General features: G+C 43.3%; 1 protein-coding gene across 1 annotated transcript in view; it reads left to right on the top strand.

Moving 5' to 3' along the window:
- Positions 1 to 19129, top strand: part of SCAI (suppressor of cancer cell invasion) — a 91753-nt gene extending 72624 nt beyond the window's left edge. The window contains exons 9-17 of the mRNA XM_065418974.1: positions 1273 to 1374; positions 2142 to 2243; positions 3501 to 3579; positions 5832 to 5931; positions 8284 to 8365; positions 14248 to 14320; positions 16022 to 16195; positions 16416 to 16516; positions 18037 to 19129. Coding sequence (XP_065275046.1) covers positions 1273 to 1374; positions 2142 to 2243; positions 3501 to 3579; positions 5832 to 5931; positions 8284 to 8365; positions 14248 to 14320; positions 16022 to 16195; positions 16416 to 16516; positions 18037 to 18186 — 963 coding nt within the window. The 3' untranslated portion in view covers positions 18187 to 19129. The remainder of the gene's footprint in view (positions 1 to 1272; positions 1375 to 2141; positions 2244 to 3500; positions 3580 to 5831; positions 5932 to 8283; positions 8366 to 14247; positions 14321 to 16021; positions 16196 to 16415; positions 16517 to 18036) is intronic.
- The last annotated feature ends 2275 nt before the right edge of the window (positions 19130 to 21404 follow it).

Raw genomic sequence — 21404 nt, 5'->3', positions numbered from 1 at the left:
GGTGCAGTCCTGCACACAGTACTTTGCATTCTTTAGTCAAGAGCGCATGGGCACATCCTACGAAAGAGTACCCATAGGGACAAAACTACTCAAACTCAAGTTACTGCAAGGTAAGTGACCTCCCCATATCAGCCCATTGCCACATATCTTTTTTACCACTTGTATCCATTATGCTAGTTAAGAATGATCTCTTCTATCTGATACCCGCAGCCTGTTGTGCGCTGTAGTCGTGCGCCGACTCACCTGGCGGCGCCTCCTGCTGGCATCCTGGGAATTGGCTCTTTTTCCAGCCTTGGAGCGCCCTCTGCAGGCCGAAGTCTCGCCACTCACTGCTTTCGCCCTTGTGTCCCTCCCGGATCCGGTGCCCCTTTCCTCAGGGTGCTGCCCCCCAGGCAGTACCCCACTCTCTGGTTCTCCCCACCCAGGGGAACCCCCCACCCACTATCCCCACCTCACCTCAGTCGTAGGCTACTACCAGTCACCAACTAGCCCCCACTCACTGGAGCAGACTGCAGTATAAGCCACTCATCACCGGCAAGGTTGGGTTTGGACCTGCTACCTCTACCTATAGTGGGGTTGCCCCCTGCAACCCCAGTACCTGTTTGGCCTTATACTAGGCCGCAGCCTGGGGGGTTTCCAGGCCGGAGCTCCCCGGCTCCCGTGGCCTTCCCCCAGCCCTGCTCCACTCCAGGTACCTTCTCTAGCTCCCTAGCAGCCAGGCCTGTCTCCCTCTACAGCTAGAGGAGACTGTGTGTCTGCACAGCTGAGGCTGCCTCCCCAGTCAGCCCAGCCTAAGGCTCCCAGCCCTCTCCAAGGGCTGGCTTTTAACCCTTTGAGACCAGGAGCAGGTGACCACCCCGCTACATGCGCATTTAAAACATGCTAGTGCCATGTCTTTTGTGGGACAGTCTGTCTGGAAAAACCCGATCTGTTGCATCACCTGTGATGTGACACTTCCATAGGAGGGTCACATCACAGGTGATGCAACAGATGAATGTCTTTCCAAACAGCCTGGGGAAATTTTCTGTCTTTTTAGCTAACAATGAGGTCAAGTGGCTTTCATATCTCACCTCTATACTTTTTCCATGTCAGCAGTGGGGTTACAAGTATCTTAACCAAATGTTGGGCACTTTTAGATATTGTATAGTCTTTCAGTCTAATCTTTTCAGTACACAGTTCAATGCTCTTACCTGGCTAATTCTTAAGAAGCAGAGTAACTATTTACCCCGTGCCAGACAGGATGCATTAGTGATGGCAGTGTTCCTCTTGCAGGTAAAGTTCAGTGAATTAACGGTTGACATGTTCCGAATGTTGCAAGCACTGGAAAGGGAACCAATGAACTTGGCTTCACAAATGAACAAACCTGGAATGCAGGTGAGTTTCATTTTCAGTTGCAAACTTGGCAACAGAATTCTCTGTATATAGAGCATGGCAGCTATGTTGTTATAACTCTTATTCTGATACTTACAGAAAGGGGGTTCAAACTCTAGAGTTGGACTTGGGTAACGGTGGCTTCTCTATTATATGTGGAAGCTTCAGTAGCAAGTATTGTTTGGTTCCAACGGAAAGACTTGATCTGGTCTCTCATTTGGGTCATCCCTGTTCGTATAGTCTAGAGTAGATATTTAGGATGCATTTTGTGTTTCATCTGTAGACAAAGGGGAGAATTGCTAGTCCTTGGTTTTTGTCAGCACACTTCACAGCAGTATGTTGAGGTACAAATAAAATGGAAGAAAATGTTTGTCTTGGAAGAACAAAGTAAAAAACGCGGAGCTAGAATGAGGCTGATGTGTGCTGTTATCAGGGAGTGTCCTCGAAAATATGGTCAGGGAGCTTTATTAAGGGATCGGGAACTAACTGAATTGGAGACTGCATTTTCTCACCTTGTTCTCTCTAAATTATAATCCAGGATAAAAGCAGGATTTGGGTGGCAAGTTAAATTGAGGATTAAGCCTGAATACTGACTGTCAAACGGTTTCTGACCTGAACTTTGTTACTGTGGTACTCAGTAGAGAATGCTACATGGGCAGACCAATATGTTAGGGAAGCACATTGAAGATGAATAAATAGATAAATGGAAGTTTAAAGATAAAGCTATATTAGGAATATACATGGTGTGCTTTTTTGTTTTTTTTAAATAGGAGTCGACTGAGAAACCTGCTAGGCGGGAAAATCCCCATAAGTACTTGCTGTATAAACCTACCTTCAGCCAGCTATATACGTTCTTAGCAGCAGCGTTTAAGGTTTGTAAAATCAGGTGTATTTGTCAGTTGATTTAAAAAAAAAAAAAAAAATCTCTGGAATGGTACACTTCTCTAAAGAAAAGTAACTGAGTCAAGAAAAATCCCTTTCTTTTTTTATTTTTCCTGAAAACTAAGGCTTTAGTAGCCTTTTTAAATTGTAAAGTAAATGACAAAAGGTTAATCGCCATCCTCCTTCATAGGATGGAAATTTTAATGATTTATCTGGTTGTCTGTCTTAGTGGCAGATTATCTGATCTAAATATATAAGTATCTTTACTAAGAATTCTACAAAGTTACAGTGGTTAAATTCATTTCCAGTTAATATAGTTGTAGGGCCCAGTATATATAATTGTTTGTACCAGCAGCAACCGGGGGATTTAGTTGCTAAAAACAACTTGTTTCTTTACAGAGGAAGCAGTGTCACAGCTGATGAGCCTAAAATGAAACTTCCTGACTGTGTTTGGTGTTGTGCGTGCCTGCATGCTCAGTCTCTCCCCCAGAAAGCAGGGGTCTCAGATATGTCGGTGCTCCCATGCAGGGAGTGAACGGAAAGGTGGCACATGGATGCATATGCATTGCTTGCACAGACTCGTGCAGGATTATTCAGCACCCTGGGTGGTTTTTTGGCAAGTTGCCCAACTGAGAAGTTTTGGGATATTATTTTTGTTGCAGGCCCTTTTTTGGGGGGGAAGGGGAACCAAGACCTCCTTCAGAATTCTGGGACAGCTGGAGAGTCTCTTCTTCCAAAGGGACCTTGGCTTAACTCTTAGATTCCACATTCCAGGAAGTCTGTGTCTCACTAGATATTAGGGAAGAGGGGATGTGGGGGAAATGGTGCTCTTACAGCCTCTGAACCTGGCGTATCAATCAGATATTTAAAAAGACACAACTGAGTACCTCTGCAGCACGCATCACTGTGTGTACCCATATGGATTGCTTGATTGCCTGTTTTGTACGTTCCCTCTGAAGCACCTGGCATTGGCCACTGTTTGGAAGACAGGATACTGGGCTTAGATGAACCATTGGTCTGACCCAGCATGGCTGTTCTTAACCCAAATGCCCATTGATTCAAGAAGTGGCGGTGTAAGCGATTATAGATACAGGCAAAACAGCCACATAAGGCTGAAGGGCAGCCAGGGCAGAGGAGTTGCGCCTGTAAATACCAATGATTTTATCAAGCTGATACAGAATGTATGTAGCATGTTACAATTAATGTCTGAATTTTCCTCCTGCCCCTTTCCTTTGCTTGAATTTCAGGAGCTGCCTGCGAACAGTGTGCTGCTGATCTACTTGTCGGCCACTGGCGTGTTTCCCTCAGGTCGTTCGGATAGTGAAGGTACAATAAAGGAATGCTCCCTGTCATGAGCAGGGCTTGAATTTGCTTTATATTTCAGGATCAGTGGCCCACAGAGATCTCGCAAAACTCCTTTTAAAGGACAAGTCCAATTTCATATGCCCATCTACCTACCAAGACTTGCTTTCTTTTGGACACACAGCAGCTAATTCTATGTGTTTAGCACACAATAACCTACTGACTTGAAGTCTTTTCAAAGGACATGACCAAGTTTTTGAAAGATCTGAAATGTTAAAAATGTCACAAGTTTTGAAGACACGTGGCTCAATTGGCCAATCAGTGAAGAGTTACCGTAATAAAATGGTTCAACATCTGACTTCAGATTGGAAAGAAATGCATCAAAATAGATGTTCAGGAGAATGGTGGCAAAAGGGCTGAGGGGCTCTCTGCAGAGATTGTTGTACTCCTTATACGTTTATTGATGTGACAATTCAAGCTCTTGTCATGATTTTAATAATTCCCCTCAACTCATCTTCCCCTGTTATTCAACCCAGCAGAATATTGGGATGCAGATACAGTCTAAAAATCTAAAACTGGCCAACTAGTGCAAATGCAGTCAAAAGATTGGTACTTTTGTATAACTTACTTTAAAGGAAGAAATTATTTGAAACATCCTAAATATTGTATACCCTTCATCTGTTTGAGACTTGCATTCCTTTATAAGATGCATGCTTGTTCCATCTTCCGTGCATGATTTGTGAATCTTTCAAAATGCTAAAAGGAAAAAAAAAAAAAAAAAAAAAATCCCTGCAAACTTTCTATAGTGGCAGTGATATTTTTTTTTAAATTACTTTTAACATTTTACAGTGTGATGCAACCCAGACAAGTTTGGTCATAACTATATTGTGTCCCTTGTAACCTGCATTGTATCTAACTTCGCTGCATGCCTTGTTCTAACTTACTACTCTACTGTAGAGGCACCCAATCTTTGTCCTATGGAGAGCTCCATAAGCAACTTTTCAGTTCCCAGGGGCTTGCATGATGAATCAGATTGCAGTCAGTTGTGTGTGTGGTGGTGTTTTTTTAAATAGGAAAGTGTGGCCTGCAAAAACTAAAATTCCCAGCACGTAGTGCTCTGTATTAAAGAAGAGGGAGCTGCAGGTTGCATTGTTAAATTATACAGACCAGTTTTGGCTGACAGGTCACACTTAAGCCACGTGTGACAGCACTAAATGAGTTTGCTCTGTTCCTGATCTCTTAAAGCTTCTCTTACAAGTAAAAAGTAATTGTTTATTGAGGGGAAGGGGTTTTCAGGTGTAGACAGGGAAGGACTATCTGCAAATGAAATAACAGCGATGAAATCCAACTGTGCAGAATTAGGAAGTCCCAGTATATATGCAATTCTCCCATTAATACTAGAGGAGTTCCATTACTCCCACTAAACTGAGAAATCTATCCTTGTCTGTACCAGCACACTCTTGCAGGGACCATTAATATTTCTGTGGAGACAGCAATTTTTTAAATTTCTACACTGTCCACCAGTCACCCCAAAGCTGTGCCCAATGGAATAATCACTAAGCCTGCATTAGGACCAGACCAAAAAATGCAACATAGCTTTGAAAATTGTATAATACTTTATTAGAACTTCAGAAACCGAATTCCCAAGACTAGCTCGCCATCGCGTTGGATCTGAAACCCGGCTGATCATGCTGGATTGGTACTAGGTTAAAACCAACTTGGCTTCAACTTATGAGCTTCGTTTATAGAGCTCCTAGTAGTGCTCTGATGGCTGCAAAGGCTGGTATTCTGGTTGCCCTGGAAAAGTTCACGTTTTGAAATTGATCTTAACCCCTTAGAAGGACAAGTTCTGACTCTGGAATATATTGATTCAAGTAGTAGTTAAAATGTGTATTGATTTGTCCTGTATGAAATATATGTAAAGTTCCTGGAGATGCATCTGTTGACCTAGATGTGCACTCCTTTTACTACATAGCCTAATGGGTTACAGTATATGTCTGTCTTCTGATTTCTACATTCATTTGAAGAATAAATGAATAATGTGGAAGTTACAGCATGCTCAGTATTACCAGACCAGAAGGTTAGTCACTGAAATTACCAAAACACACACATATATTAAGTTGCATGGCTAGTAAATTGTAAACTCGCCATCATTACTTTTTCTCGAAACTCTAGTAGTTCAGATTCATTACTTTTTTTTTTTGTCCTACACCTATAATCACTTAATCCAAGTTGTGACATGACAGCTAATCTCATCTCTTTTTTGACATTTGTAGGTCCATATGATTTTGGTGGGGTCCTTACGAACAGTAACCGGGACATTATAAATGGCGATGCTGTCCACAAACGGAACCAATCTTACAAGGAGATGCACTGGTGAGTTTCATGGGTTCAGCAAGGGGAAATAAGTGGCAAGCAAGTTTTTCTTCTTCTCAGTAAAGATGCACCAAACCCTATTTAACTTTTCTGGGAAAATGTGTGCTTTATTTATTCATTTATTTTATTTTTAATCAAATGCATAGGTCACAAAACTTCAGAGTTGGGGTGACTTTCCTGTCTGATGAACTAGTAGTGAGAGGGCAAGAGAATGCACGCCTGGGAGGAGTCAGTCTGACTGAGCCCCTTAACTTCTGTTGAGCTGTATTTACTGCCCATCATCTCCACCTGCATCTAGATGACACTTGTCTACACTAGAAAAGTTTTTTTTACTGGTGTAGCTATACTAGCGAACCCTACTAGTGTAGATGAAGTTTACACCAGCATAAAAGTGCTTCTGCCAGCGCAGCTTATATAGTTCCCTGGCAAAAGCACTTTTTTGCCAGTGTAAACTGCAGCTATGCTAGAGGTTGTATTGACATAGCTATATTGGTTTAAAAAAAAAGAAAAAAAAAAAGCCCCCTCTTCCCTCCCTCTCCCCCCCAGTTGACACAGCTATGCTGCTTAATTTTACGTGTTTGCTGAATCCTTGTACATCAGCATTGACGAGAGACCCCATCACATTTAGACCAGGCCTAATACCAGTGGAAGGTAAACTCTGTATTTAGCGAGTTGTTCATATGGCACAAATACCCATGACGGTGTATTTGGCTCTTAGCTGTTCAGTGCATGTAGGCTGGTGGTAACAATTATACGTTCAGAATGGGGAATAGAACTCCGGACTCTCAGTTTCAAAACTCCTGGCCTCTAGCCAGTGACTTAAAGGGCAAACCCCACTAACTATCTGTAGAAGTATGGCAGTAATCTCCTCTCCCCTGCCCCCTTCTGAGTGTCTCTCACTAAAAAGCATGAACGGGCACAATTTTTAAACTTAAGCAGAATTCCACTTCAGGAACAGTCCTATATTTGAAAGGTGGTTCCTAGGGTTAATCTGCCTTGGGGCAGGTGCTGCACAGCCCCATTCCTTCCCCAAATCCCGGATGTTCAGGAGGAACGGCATCAGGACTCTCTTATTGGAGCACTTTGCCGACTGAGTGGATCCTTCTTTCCCTCCCCCTGTCCTTTGTGGTCAAGGGGAAGGAGAGGACCTGCACCCCTTCAGGCCTAGCAAGGAAAGCACTGACTGCTCGTCTGCCCCTTGAACTGAGGTGGTAGTGAAGCAGGCAGAGCTAGTGGAGCACTGTGCAGCAGCAGCACAAGGACTTCCATTGAGCATTTTCAACCCAGGAAATAGCCGTGTAAGGATCAGACTGGTTTTCCATGGGATTGTCGCCCCAAATCATGAAGGGCTTGATGACATCGGGGGCTCTCACTTTGTTCCTAATAGTTGAGGTTCAGGTAGACTCACTCCCCTAATAGAGGGTAAGATAACTATGAACTGGTGAAACACTGGCTGATACCTGTGCTGTGTACTGCCTATGAACATTCTCTACCCCCCCCGCCCCTTACTTTCCTGAAAGGCTAGAAAAGAGTATGTTGTCTCATACTTAGGACGCTACCAAATTCAAGGTCCATTTTGGTCAATTTCATGGTCATAGGATTTTTAAAATAATAAATTTCATGATTTCAGATATTTAAATCTGAAATTTCAGTGTTGTAATTGTAGGGGTTCTGACCCAAAACAGAGTTGTGGGAGAGTCGCAAGCTTATTTTAGGGAGGGCTGCAATACTGCTGCCCTTACTTCTATGCTGCTGCTGGCGGGGGGCTGCCTTCAGAGCTGGGTGCCTGGCCAACAGCCACCTAGCTCTGAAGGCAGCGCAGAAGTAAGGGTGGCAATACCACTACCCCCCTAAATAACATTGCAACCCCTCTGCAACTCTCTTTTGGCTCAGGACCCCCAACTTAAGAAATGCTGGTCTCCCCCGTGAAATCTGTATAGTATAGGGTAAAAGCACACAAAAGACCAGATTTCAGTCTGAGACATGTTTTTCATGTCCGTGAATTTGGTAGGGCCCAACTTGTACTAAACCATCTTGGATGTCTGTTGTGTTGTCCAGCTCTTTCTAATGTTTTATATCACCTCTTTAAATCCTCTCTCGTTTGGGGCTAATACTCTATATGTGGGTGACGGCAAAAAACTTCCCCTTAAATATTCTGTTTGTTTTTCCTGTAAAGTGAGCTACAACTTGAGTATTAGGCTTTCTTGTTCCATCCTACTGTTCTCCCTTTAATGTGGGCAGCTATGTGCCTAAGGAGAAACCTCCTCGCTCAGAGCAGGACAGCGCGACCCCTGTAACAGCTTCACAGAAAGTTCTAGTGCTGTGTGAATTGTCTCATCTTTCTCTTTTTAGCCTTCACCCTGGTGATCTCTACCCTTTCACAAGAAAGCCCCTATTTATCATTGTGGACTCCTCAAACAGCGTTGCCTATAAGGTAAGGTTTTTGAAAGCAGACATGTGTGGTGGAGTACGGTGCCAACCCCCAGGTAGCCTACAGTCTTTATAGTGTGTGTGTGTGTGTGTGTGTGTGTGTGTGTGTGTGTGTGTGGGTTTTTTTTGTAATGCATTGTATTTAGTCTTTTCTGTCGGGGTTGTGCATGCTGGGCAGGATCTGATCCTTTGAAAAGGAACAAGAACAGAAGCACATGAATGGCTGCTCATTGGAAAGTAATAAATCCTCCTGGAGGAAAAAAAACAGTTTAAGATTGGGACTGGTGGGAGGTTTATTTTTGTTATATACCAAAGGTAATTTCTTTTTCGGGGGGGATTACTTCATCTGCTTTTCTGCTCCAGATATCTAACCCTCCTACTCAGAGCTGCTTTAAACAGCAGAAAAGTGTCAATGCAGAGTTTTGCCTTGTAAATAGGTGTGTTCATTTATCTGGGAAAAATATCTGAATGAGAAAAAAATAAATTAAAAGACAGATGTGTTACAAAAATTAGATCTACATTTAGCATCTCCTCTTGTATAATATGTGCTAGAAAAATGACAAACTCCTGTGACTGAATGCTGTAGAGACATAGTAGAATTATTCAGTGCCAAATCCTCATTAGCAATCTACAATTCAGGTAATGTGGAAGCAAGTGTGATTAATTCCAGAGGCACCAATCACCTCTGGATGACATTATTTCATTAGTGAATGTAATGTTCAGAAACATGCTGGATATGCAAAACTGTCACTTCCTGATGCCTTCCTCTTACAACTTGACTTATTTACAGTTAGACAAATAGTCATTTGCAGCTGTATTTCTAAGGAGCATTAGGGATGTCTAGTGGCCAAATATGCCTGTTCTCTCTCCAGTGTCTATTGTCTGTTTCATCTGTTTAGAGAAGGATGTTGGATAACAAAACTCAGACTCATTTTGAATTATACGATTACTGATATGCTATCATCAATTTGGGAACACTTTGACCTAAATGTCGTAACACTGTGTTGCTTTTCTCTAGTGCCTTTTTATCAAAGCATCTTGAAGGATTTTGCAATCACTAATGCAATTGATTTCACCATGCTCCTTTGCTTGTAGGTATTATCCCAATTTACAGAAAGGGGGATAAATGATTTGACCACAGCCACAAGGAAATCAGTGACAGAGATGGAAATAAACCCAAATCTCTTGATTTTCATTCCACCTTAACCACAAGACCATTCTTCCTCCCTTCCTATTATAGCTTCTGAAAAGACATGTAGGCCTGGTATGGGAGAGGGCAGAACTAGGGAACCTCAGTACACATGCAACTCTGGACATGCATGTTCTCTGCAGGGGGAGGTCATGGATTCCCTCATTTGGGCTTGCATCTCACATGAGTCTTAATATTTTCGGAAGAAAGTTGCTTTGTAAACTTAGGAATAACTCAATCCTATCCAGATGGAGACTAGAATTTCTGTGCACCCGTCTCAGCCTGAGTTCTGCTCCTCATTGTGCTTTGTGTTTGGTCAGTGAGCCAAACCTCTAACTTCTTATCCAATGCATTAGTTGTTATGCCAAAGCTCACAAACCAGCCAGCAGAAGAAAAGAGCAGGGAGACACCTTAGCCCCCAGCTTGTGTGCAAGGGGAAAAGTGGATACTCTGGTGTTCCTTGGAATTGTGTTAGCTGCTAGGAACTTGTAGGACATTGGTGATTATATGGACTCCATTTTTTGTGACTGTCTAGAGAGAACTCAGGAGAGTTAGTGTGAGTGTTTGAAATAGTTTCGTAAACAATGTTAAGGACTTCATGTCTGAACTTCAGGAAATCTATCACCATTCGTATATCTCAATGAAAGGCAAATAGTGGAGTGCCCAGCTGTGGTAGTGTTTCCCAGCCCTCAGTAAATGCAAGTCCCATGTCATTGCTCTGCAAGTGTGCTTGGTGACTTGCAGTAAGAATATGTAACTAGTGCTGTTTGCAAATGTCCCTGGGTGAGTTGTGAGTGGAGATGAAATGCTTTGTAGTCAGAGCACGTCAGCGCAGACAAATGTTCTGTGCACCTGTGTGAAAAGTCAGAGCCAGTGCAGTGACTCCTTTCCATGCTGCTGCTCTGATCCTTTCAGAGGACAGTAGCTAGTTTGACATTTAAATGGCACTGCTTAGCAGTATTGACAGTAACACGAATTGCTCATCGGCCTTCTCCAAAAAGCTGCTTTCTGCTCATGTGCACTCTGTCATTCGTTCTCCTCCTGAAGAATTTAAATGGTGATGACAGGGAGGGAGTCCTGCCATGAAGTGATGTCGTGCTCTTAGAGAGACTCAGCACCTCTGTGAAATACTCTACTCTACTTTGGACTGGCCCTCTGAGGGATGTAGGCACTGTCCCTTATTCCTTAGCCAGCAGGGGTTATCTCTAGGAAAGGTGTCTGCTCTTAAAACATTTTTGCATCCACGGTCGCAGGAAAAAGGAGACCTGCTAATAGGTCTTAAAAAGAAAATATTCACTTTCTTGTATCTCTTCTCCATCCACACAGCGTGCATAGTCCTACTGCGCAATACGCTGTGGGAGTATCACCTAGTGCCTCCTCCTCAAGCAGGGCATTTAAGCAAGAGAGCTGACCGTTGTGCTCTTATGGGGGTAGAGTGGGAGGCAAGAAGGCTAGAGGAACACCTCTAATATTTATATTTGGGTTGGACCCATCCAAAGCTGGGGATTGCTTTATTTAGGAACATTTAGTAGGTACCCATCACCATGAAATTTGTGCACTTTACATGGCTTAAATTAAGTAATTAACATTATAAGAGCTCCTCTGCAGCACACAGCGTTTCCACAGTGACAGAGGAGGAATCTGGCCAGTCAGTTATGAGAGCAGGTTTTCATAGTTCAGTCCATTGGAGAAACCTGGACCAAGAGAGTCATCTTGCAGCTCTTTCTAAATAGAGACAGGTTTGTGCTTCACTGTTTCAAGTTCCAGAGGAGCAGGCTGACTACCAAGAGTGCTTTGTCCTCGTCTCCTGCAAGCTCTCTTGTGTGCCAGTGACTGTAGCCTGTAGGGTGGGTTGGAAGTGCAGTGATCTGGGTCTCTGCCAATTAGAGAATGCGGGATTTGGAATCGAGGAAATGGGGTACTGTCATATCTTAATGTCTGGAGAAGGCAGAAAAGCCTATATAGAACAAATGCATGAGAGTTGATTTTATACTACATAATGGGAAGCAATTAAGTAATTACACAGAGGGCTGAGAGGGATGGTAGAAGTCTGAGCCAGCTGGTATAATTTGGCGGAGACCCCAATCTCCAGACTACTGTCTTCTGATACCGCAGGACTCTCCACCATTTTCTGCGGGTGCTCCTCCACTGGATGGGACTTCTAGTTGGTCTCCTCTATTTCTGTTTAGGGTTCTCCAACATATCCCTTCAGGAACCGATTCTTAGACAGTCATAAGGAAAGATCAGGCTCATTATCAAGGGTAGCAGAACCAACCCTGTATTCTCCCCCCCCCCCCCCCCGTTCCGTATAGGGCCCCCCCAATGACTATACTCTGGACTGCCTATCGATGACAGTTTGCCAGACTACCAGTACTGTCCTTCAGAGGGAGGCCAGAGTTGCACAGCCCTCTTCTCCACAACCAGCCCGCCACTAGGAGACTGAGGAGCAGGAGGCCAGGGCAGATAACGAAGCCACCGTCAAACACCAATTTCATCCTTTTCTCCAGATGAGGCAGTTATGTCTCTGCCACCATCCATAGCTGATGATCTTTGGCAATTTCAAGACCTCATAAAGAGGTAGCTATTCCACTCCTAGAGGTCAGGGATTTGCAGCACAAGCTGCTCAATATCCTGCAGTCAGCAACACCCTCCAGGGTGGTGTTTCTGATCAGTTAGGCGCTACTGGGCTTGGCACACCGAGTGTGCAGGCACGTGTCACAAAGCCCTGAGCTTAGTGTGCTGTGTAGACATACCCCTGGAGTTCTAAACTGTTCCTATATAGCAGAGGTAGCTAAACGTACTGACCGAAGGCATATGACAATCTTCAGAAATTTGAGAGCCGAGGTGCGCCTGCCGGGGCTCAGGACTTCAGCCCCACTCCTGCTGAAACCCTGAGTCCCCCCTCCCTGCTGGGCAGAAGCTATAGGCGATGCATGTGGGGGGTCATGTGCCCCCCCCCCATTTTTGCCAGGTTTGCTAGCCCCGCTCGGTGGAGCTGGCAAGCTGCAGCCATGGGGAAAGGCAGAAACAAACAGCAGGGACCTGCAGGGAGAGCTGCTGCTTTTGCTGCTGCCTCTTCCCAGGGAGCTAAAGTAGCAGCCCCGCCCTGCAGCTCCCAGGTGTTTGCTGCTGCCTCTCCACATGGAGCTAACACCTGGGAGCTGCAGGGAGGGGCTGATGAAGATAAGGGGGGATTTGCCTGAGGGGGCATGACTCAAGCTGTTGTGGGGGGCGAATTTTTAAATTGTGCGTCCCTCCCCCCCCCCCCCCCCCCCAGTAGGCCCCAGTCATCTCTAGCAGAAGCCCTTGACCCCACCACCAGGCCACAGGGCAGAAGCCCAGAGCTTTCCCTCCCCCTTCCTTCCCCCAGTCTAGGAGGTGGAGAATGGGGGTGGAGGGGTCCGCGAGCCGCACTTTAACTGTAAAGGAGCCACGTATGGCTTGTGAGCCGCAGTTTGGCCACCCCTGCTGTATAGTTCAGTATTATTGGTTCCTTTTTGGCTTGGAGTCATCTGCACAGTAATAGTTTCTGATGATTCTTCGTTAGAGGCCAAAATCTTAATATCTAGTTCATAAATCTCGCTTGGGCTCTTCTTGGAACAGAGCTTTTAGCCTAGTCAGTATTTTTCTAGGCATGGGAAATGTATATTACTTTGATTAGACCTGGCCACTGTTGATAGTATTTTGACATGTTTAGAAGGAATTAGTTTAATTAAAATACTTTTGCAAGGAGTTTAAATATCAGCTTGCTAGGCAGAAATCCGAAAGAATCCAGAATTGGGACCTCCCTTCTTTTTTGAGCCAAGTGACTGACGGTTCTGCAGTAGGTAAATGATTCTCTGGGCCTTGAACCCAAGATTGATGATGTACATTTTAGATGTGGAATATGTAATCTGAAGGGAACTATGAATTGCACTGAACCGGCCACTGTTTCATTAGCGTGAATGTATGCGCTGATGTCATACAGACATCCTGGTATCTCTCTTATAAGGCATTGCAACTCTTCAGTTTTAGAAAGATTCCTAGCAGGAAAAGAACAACTCAGTTTAGTAACTAAACTGGAGAAAGAACAGGAGTACTTGTGTTTCATGACCTCTTTTTTCTATAAGAAGTGGATTCTAGAGTTGAAGATGCATTCCCTGTGTGTGTGTCCGTGTAGAACAATGCAGTGCTCTGAATTTTAGAGTAATTCTTGTAAAATATGGTGTGTTTTTACTAATATTGAAGGAAAATTGATTAAGCAATTAACTTGAAACCGTGTTTTTGCATAGCAGCTGCTTAATGGTTCACGTTTGTTTTTAAATGGAGCCAATTTTAATACTCCTCATACCTGTGGCTCTCCTATTCCAGTGGGAACAGTCCTACTGCTAGGAAAAAGCAATATTTTTACCTTCATTGGACAGCCAAACTAATGGCAAGTAAAGTAATTGAAAGGACTAATCCAGGTTGGTCTTTGCCTGAAAACAAACAGATTTGTTCTTTGGAGTACAGAATATATTTTTAAAGCAAGTCCATTACTGTAATGGGTTACTCCCTAAAAGCACGTTTTTGCTATGAAATTAGTGCCTACTTTCAGTTACTGTGTGTGTGTCTCCCTTCCCCACTCATTCCCTCCTTAGTTGTATATATTAAACCTATATTAAGGTTCCAACGAACAAGACAAAATGACAATTGTTGTTTTAACTGTTCTGTTACAGAATTTCACAAACTTATTTGGACAGCCACTGGTGTGCTTGCTTTCTCCAACAGCGTATCCAAAAGCATTACAAGGTACAAAGGTGTTGCCCTTCCTCACAGCTTCTCTTGTATTACTTTTACTTTATATTGTCTTACATAGTTTTTAACATTTATCAGCTTCCAAAATGATCACATTCTGATGCTTTCTCTTCACTTGATGATGACCCCAGCGGGGGTGAGCAGCGCTTGAAGCGGCATAGCATGCTAAGAGTTTACTGACAGTTCATGACAAATGACTTTTAACATGGCATGATTCAACTGGAGTCTGTCCAAGCAGCTTCACCAAGTGCCAGAGAGGAAACTCGGTTTGCAGATGCAGAGACCCAGAAAGTTGCCATCACAGTGCTGGGGTCATAATTCACTTTTTCTATTATTAGCAATTGAGAAGCTTCACTACAAATGGAATGTCACTAAGATAATGTTGCCCACTCTATTCCAGGAGCCGTTCTAAAGGCCAGCTGTAGAATCTGCATTCATATCTAGTCTGCAGAATCTCTCTGGCACCAGTGTAGATTTTGGAGGGTTTCTTAAGGAAAACAATTAGTGCGTCTCATGGAAAAATGGGTTTCCAGAATGAGCAAGTCAGAGACCAGAATACTTCTGCCAGTTTCTAGGTTAAAGATGACCATGGTCAGATTCCCATCTGCCTTTTCCCATTAGAACAGAGTTGACAATGTGGTCTGCACTATGCTCACGAGTTCCACTTGTCAGAGCTTAACGGAAACAACTGCAGCCATTACTTTAGGTAGCAAAATAAATATTTGCTAAATAAGAATATATACGTATTAACTTTCCAATACCTATAACTGTGACTGGTTCTGGTGTGTGTCTGTGAGGGTTGCCAATTTTACTGCTACTTCCCAGCATGAAGTCCAGTCTGCTGACATAGTTTGAGACACAGGAAGTGGTGCTCAGCAAATGAATGAATGAGAGAAGCTGGAGACTTCACAATTGCTTTAAGGTAAGTTCTATTATTTGCTAGAAACTTTTGAATAGAAAATATTAAAAGTTTTGTTCAAGTGAAAATTGTTAACAAAGAGGAATTCTGATTAAATAATAGAACTTACCTTTTAAAACAATGAATGTCTCCAGTGGGGTTCCTGTTTAGTGTTAGTAACGCACCAGTAAATATCTGTTGTAACTCTGGTAAGACACTGACCAGTGACCAAACGGGGGTTCCCACAGTAAAAGACTTCGCTAGCTTCTCTTCTTTCTTGTTTTAAGCTGTTAAATAGAGCCAGCAGCACTCCCAAGGAAAGGGGCATTATGTCTGTTTTGGGTGGGGGATCATATATATCCAAGTGTTGCGTTGCTTGCCTACTTCTTACCAGAGCAAAGACGTTTCTCTGGGTTTTTGGTAATGCTGATAAACTGTAAAAGAAAGAAATGTTATATGGTGGGTCCAGTTATGATCTTATACAGTATCTTGCGTTGCAAGATTGACACTAATTGTATTAAAACCATGCACAGAACTAAGCCTCCCACAAGTATGTGGGGTCTCCTGTGCTCCTATCATGCACGTATCTCTCATGAACCTTGACTGGAATTAGTAAGTGCATCACCAGGAGAACTGGCCCCCATCGTAAAGGCTGGGAAGATCTTTCCATAAACACTGCACGTTACTGCCTCAGTTGGAGAGGAATGGAGGGGTGCAGGGCTCTACTCTGTGGCAGGGACAGCTTTCCTGTTTCACACACCGAATGCATCATGTTGTTGTTTATTATTGGCTTTTAGATCAGTCTCAGCGGGGTAGCCTCTTCACCCTCTTTCTGAACAATCCTTTAATGGCATTCCTATTTGTCTCTGGATTATCAAGCATGCGCAGAGGATTGTGGGAGAAGTGTCAAGATTACCTTAGAAAAATCAACCGGGATATCGCCCAGCTGCTGACCCATTCTCGCTCCATAGGTATGTCCTTAAAGACCTACACACACTCAACAGAAAACTTATTGGCACAACTTGAGCTGGATTTCTTATTTGTTTCTCGTTGGTCAGTCTTGCCAAAGAATAATACAGTTTGGGGGGGAAATGCACAGCTTTTCTATGTGGTGTTTTCCCAAAGGTCTCTTGCTTCAAAAATGCCTTTCTGAATTCAGTTTTCTTTAAGTGTCACCTTCTTCCTCTGCAGATCAGGCCTTTCTTCAGTTTTTTGGGGATGAATTTCTTCGCTTACTTCTAACAAGATTCGTCTTCTGCTCAGCCACCATGAGGATGCACAAAATTTTCCGGGTATGCAGGGAACTTTCCCTTTTGTGCGAAAGAGTCACCAGACAAATTCTGTTTTCATGCAGAATTGCCTTGGCTGGCGGTTAAAGGGCTCTTCTAGCTAACTTCTGTGGCTCTTCTGCTCGTGGGCTTCACTAGTACTGCTCATAAGGTCTCCTCCCATGCTGAAATGAGTATTCAGTAATGTGTGTGTGAAGCACATAGCGGGTCATGTTAGCTACTCTTACAGGTGAAAAGGCCTTTGTGTACAAATGCTCATAACTAGTTTTAACAATATAGTGCATCTGTCTTCTGATTCCATGTAGAGCATGAAACAATTTATCTGAGTTTGGACACATTCTATTATTGAGCCTACCCATAGTACATATTCATTTATATAGCACTGTATTTGTACACAGCTGTGTATACTAAGAGTGCTATGTCCAAAAATATAGTAAGAGGCCCTCTTGGCACACAGCCTGGAAAGTTTATAAACAAGAGTGGTGGGTGGGCTTTCAAATTGGAATGCGTCACAGAATTCATGATTTCCAAAGTGGGGTGGGTGGATGTTTTTGAGGCACGTGAGGGCACCACACTTCAGGAAAGATGTAGACAAACTGGAGAGGGTCCAGAGGAGAGCAACAAAAATAACAGGCTTGGAAAACCTGACACATGAGGACAGGTTTAAAACAAAACAAAACTGGGCATGTATAGTCTTGAGAAAAGACTGAGGGAGGAAGCTGATACGTCTTCAGATATGTTAAGGGCTGTTATAAAGAGGATGGTGAACGGTTGTTCTCCATGTGCACTGAAGAAGGACAAGAAGTAATGGGAGGTTTAGGTTCGATATTAGGAAAAACTTCCTAACTCTAAGGGTAGCTAAGCTCTGGAATAGGCTTCTAGGGGAGGCTGTGGAATCCCCATGTTGGAGGTTTTTAAGACCAGGCTGGACAAACCCGTCAGGGTTTATTGCGTCCTGTCTCACTGCAGGAAGCTGGATTTGATGAGCTATTGCAGTCCCTTTCAGCCCTACTCTTCTGTGATTCTGTGAACTTAAAGACTGCAGATAATTACAGTGGGCAGAAAGCTGGTTCCTCTGTTGCCAGGAATGGAGTCTGCCTCTAGGATTACGCTATTATACATGTCCGCTGTGGATGTTGGTACACAGATCTAACTTGCCTGCTTGAGCATTGCAGGAAAATATTAGCAGTGTATTCAGCACATGTGTAAAATCTCCTTCTTTGTCCTGTTCCATTTTTATCATGTGTTCACTTACACATCTGGCCATCTTGGGCTAATGAGGCTTTGCTACTGCCACAGTCACCTGTAGGCACTAAGCTGCCATAATTTGAAAATTAGGCCACTGCCTGTGTGTCAAGGGAGATGGCTGTGAAGATCAGCTTCATAATTTCTGCGAAGATCTGGCCACTTTTGTGGCCTGTCAAACAGATCAGCGTGTGTTTTTTAATGAATTGGCTTTTTATACTTTTTGTTCTGTACTATTAGATTATAAAAATAATTGTACTCTTTTTCTCTTCATCTAGCAGGAAACTCGAAATTACCCTGAAACTTATCCCCAACTGCCAAGAGATGAAACCGTGGAGAACCCTCATCTCCAAAAACACGTTCTGGAGCTGGCTTCCATCCTGGATGTTAGAAATGTGTTCGTGGAAAACACCATTGATGACTATTAAAAGAAATACTTTTACTGCAATAGGGTTTCCCTAGCCACAGACTTTGAATGGTGCAGTTTTCTAATGTGAAAATCCACAAAAGGAGTTACTTGATTTTATTTTAAAATTTAGGATTTTTTTTTTTTTTTAAATAGCTGTTAGCCCAGCTGCCCCATTCTGTATGGGGTCAATTTTATAAACAAATCTTTTCACATCTTTTAAATGTTAAACTAAGGAATCCCTGGAGTTCTGTTTTTTGTTTTTGTGGTTGAAAGCAACCACATCTAGATCCTAAGCATAAAAGTATTATTGGTCAATTTTAGCCCGCTTTATGGAAATCCTTTATTTTTATACAGTTTTAAAAAATTGGAAGCAAAAACCCAATAGAAAACCAATACTTTATCTCCGAAGAGTTTGGATTTGAAATGGTAAAGCTAGAAACACATAATGCAAACCGGCAAGAGCAATAAAAGAAACAGCCCTTCATAACAAATTTTTTGTTTTTTCAATCTTAGGTGAGTAATTGGACAAACTTGTGCTAGAACAAATGGCAGTTGGATCAGTGGGTTTGGAGTGATGCTACAGATGGATCTCCTAACATCTAGTGTTCCATGTAAATTAGTAATTTAAATCTTCTACTGAGCAGTACTGCTGGCCAAGAACACAAGTCCCATCCTGCCTGCTTGGGTGTAGATAGCAGGCTGGTGGCATATATTACAAAATTAATAACGCTGGCCCCATTTCCTCAGTATAGTACAGTCTGCCCACCTCCATATCTTGGGTCAGAGCCACCACCCTTCTGCCTGAGGATGCTGGTCCATAACTCCTCTTGAGTCAGTCAGTAGAGCTGCTTAATCACCACAGGGGGTGGAGGGTGTCTCCCTTCTTACCTTGTTGAGTGAATGAAGTGAGTGGCTTCCACAATATTCTCAGCCCTTGGTGAGTCTCTGTCCAGAAATCAAACCAGTCTCCCGTAGTAGTACTGAGTTCTAGCCCTTCCCAACAGAGAAACACCTGGCAGGACACCTCTTGGTGCTGCTGCTGTTGCCTGCTTTAACAATGGGCTAATCTTTCATGGGATCCTTGTGACCCTAGAACTGCTTTTTTCTTATGTTATAATGATTAATAAGTGCTGCCACAGAACACCGCAGCCCTTCATGCGTGTGGTGAGGGCCCATCGCTCCACCCCACTCCCTACCTGTCTGCTCTGAGTCCTGCTCTGAGAGCATTTTTCAAATGAGCCACAGGCAGGCTGAGCAGAGGGAAGGTGTGCGAGGCACATAGTCATCAACAAACCCCAAAACACAGCTAGTGGGGATTGGTTCATAGGTATATCAGCTTCTGCTGTGCCCCTTTAATTGCACAATAATTCCACCCAGACCTAGACAACATCCAGCAGGGCTCTATAAAGTCTGCATCAAGGATCTGTACGAAAGCTAAGGTAGAGAAGGTGCTTGCTGGAGAAGTAGGAGGGTAAAGCTACCAAGGCAATGCCCTCCTAGCTTCAGAACAAGCTCCAGGAGCTCTTGTACCCCTTGACAGAAAGGAGGCATGGAGGGGGGGAGGGTGGAAGCACTGGAACAGTAGAAGGATTTTGGCTTCTACAAAGCAAATGTTCTAAAGACCTAAGCTAATAGCCTGTAGACACTCAGCTTTGAGACTGGCTCCACTTCAGTTACTGGCAGTAAAAAAGCCAGCTTGTCCCAAAGCCAAGACTGAAGCACAACAAATTTTTGTAGGCTCCAGTGTTTGGTTTTTAAAGATCTGTAAAATGAATAGTGGGCTTTTAACTGAAAATACTCATTCTACCAAGGTGTTCACTTTAAATCCAGTGAAAGGCAAGTCTATGGAGATATGGATTGTAATTTTTGTATCTGAAATTGCACAACAGATTGTCAAATGGCCTGAAATGACAGGTCTAGAAATAGTGGTAGCAAAGCAAACTGTGGTCATCTTGTTTGTGTGAATATAAGGTGTATGGTGCTGGAAAGGCTGCCTTTTGGCTTTTTGTTATGCATGGCTGTATTGCTGTCTGAAGTGAAGGCCAGTGAGGTGCTCCCTGTACTGTAATGCTGAAAACTCCAATAGAGCAAGGACACCATGCTGGACTCTGTTGTGTCCTTAGAGAATGTAGTGTATGGTACCAATGTGGAATGTTTCAAGCTGTTACATGAAAGCTGTTTTGTTCTGCGTTCATTGTTCCAATGCTGGAAAATGGGGAGGAGTTTGAGTAGCCCTTTAATTTTGAGGTCTGGTCCAATCTTTCATTCTTTAAAATGAGTTTGGTAGCTTACTTACCTTGGTGCCTACTTCAGTGGGCCTCTTCAGAATCACACAGTGATGTGACCATCTTCTTCAGACAGACTGGACTAGCCAGGGCCTGAGGGTGCTCCAGGTCAGGACTGATGCCCATCACCACTGGTGTAGGAGAGTCCAGTGCAGAACAGTGTGGGTGTTAGAGTAGGTGGCATGAGTGGCGCTTCCAAAGCACTCGCTAGCGCTGGGCTGGGCTGTAGCCAAGTCCTTCACTCCCATGGGCACTAAAAATCAATGGAACATTATGAGAAGAATTATTTCTTTGAGCAGTTGGGGATGCAGTTCTCGTCTGTGGAGCTGTGGTTCTTTGGTCAACCTTCTTTAGCTGAGATTGAGTTTATTTTAAAATATGTATATACTCGGTGTTTGTGTGTTTATGTACAGTACACACCCACCTACCTGTTGGGTGTGCTTGTAAATATGTATAGATATTTGTATATAGGAAGGTCTTGAGATAAGATATGTATATATAAAAATTATATATACACACAGACACCAATTGGATTGCATTCCATGAGGGTGTTTTGGAAGCATTATTCAAGATGCTGTAGCTGTTAAGTTTGTGGTTGCATTACCATTGTAATCCTCTATTTTCAGGGGCTTATGTTTGATAAATGAAATAATTTGGGGCTAAAACTATGTGCAGCAGGCCTCTTCCAGTGAGCAAGGGGGTTTCTTTTACAACTGTAAATATTCCAATTCACACTGAAATGATAATTTTGTGATGTGAACCAACAGAATCCAGGAAATGTGAAGCTTGAGGCTGATTTGCCCTTTCCCATGGGCACGAGGTCCCAGGCACACAATGGAGTGTTTGCATTAAAGTTTAGTTTTTTTTCTTTTGTCATCACTTTCATGGAGCATCCTTTGTATGCAGACACATTGGGGAAGCCATGTAGGAATATGGAAATCTCTGTAGTCGC

The sequence above is a fragment of the Emys orbicularis genome, chromosome 18 (assembly GCF_028017835.1).
Source record: "Emys orbicularis isolate rEmyOrb1 chromosome 18, rEmyOrb1.hap1, whole genome shotgun sequence".
Lineage (NCBI taxonomy): Eukaryota > Metazoa > Chordata > Testudines > Emydidae > Emys > Emys orbicularis.
Note: the sequence above shows the minus strand (reverse complement) of the source record. Positions and strands in the feature narration are given on the sequence as shown.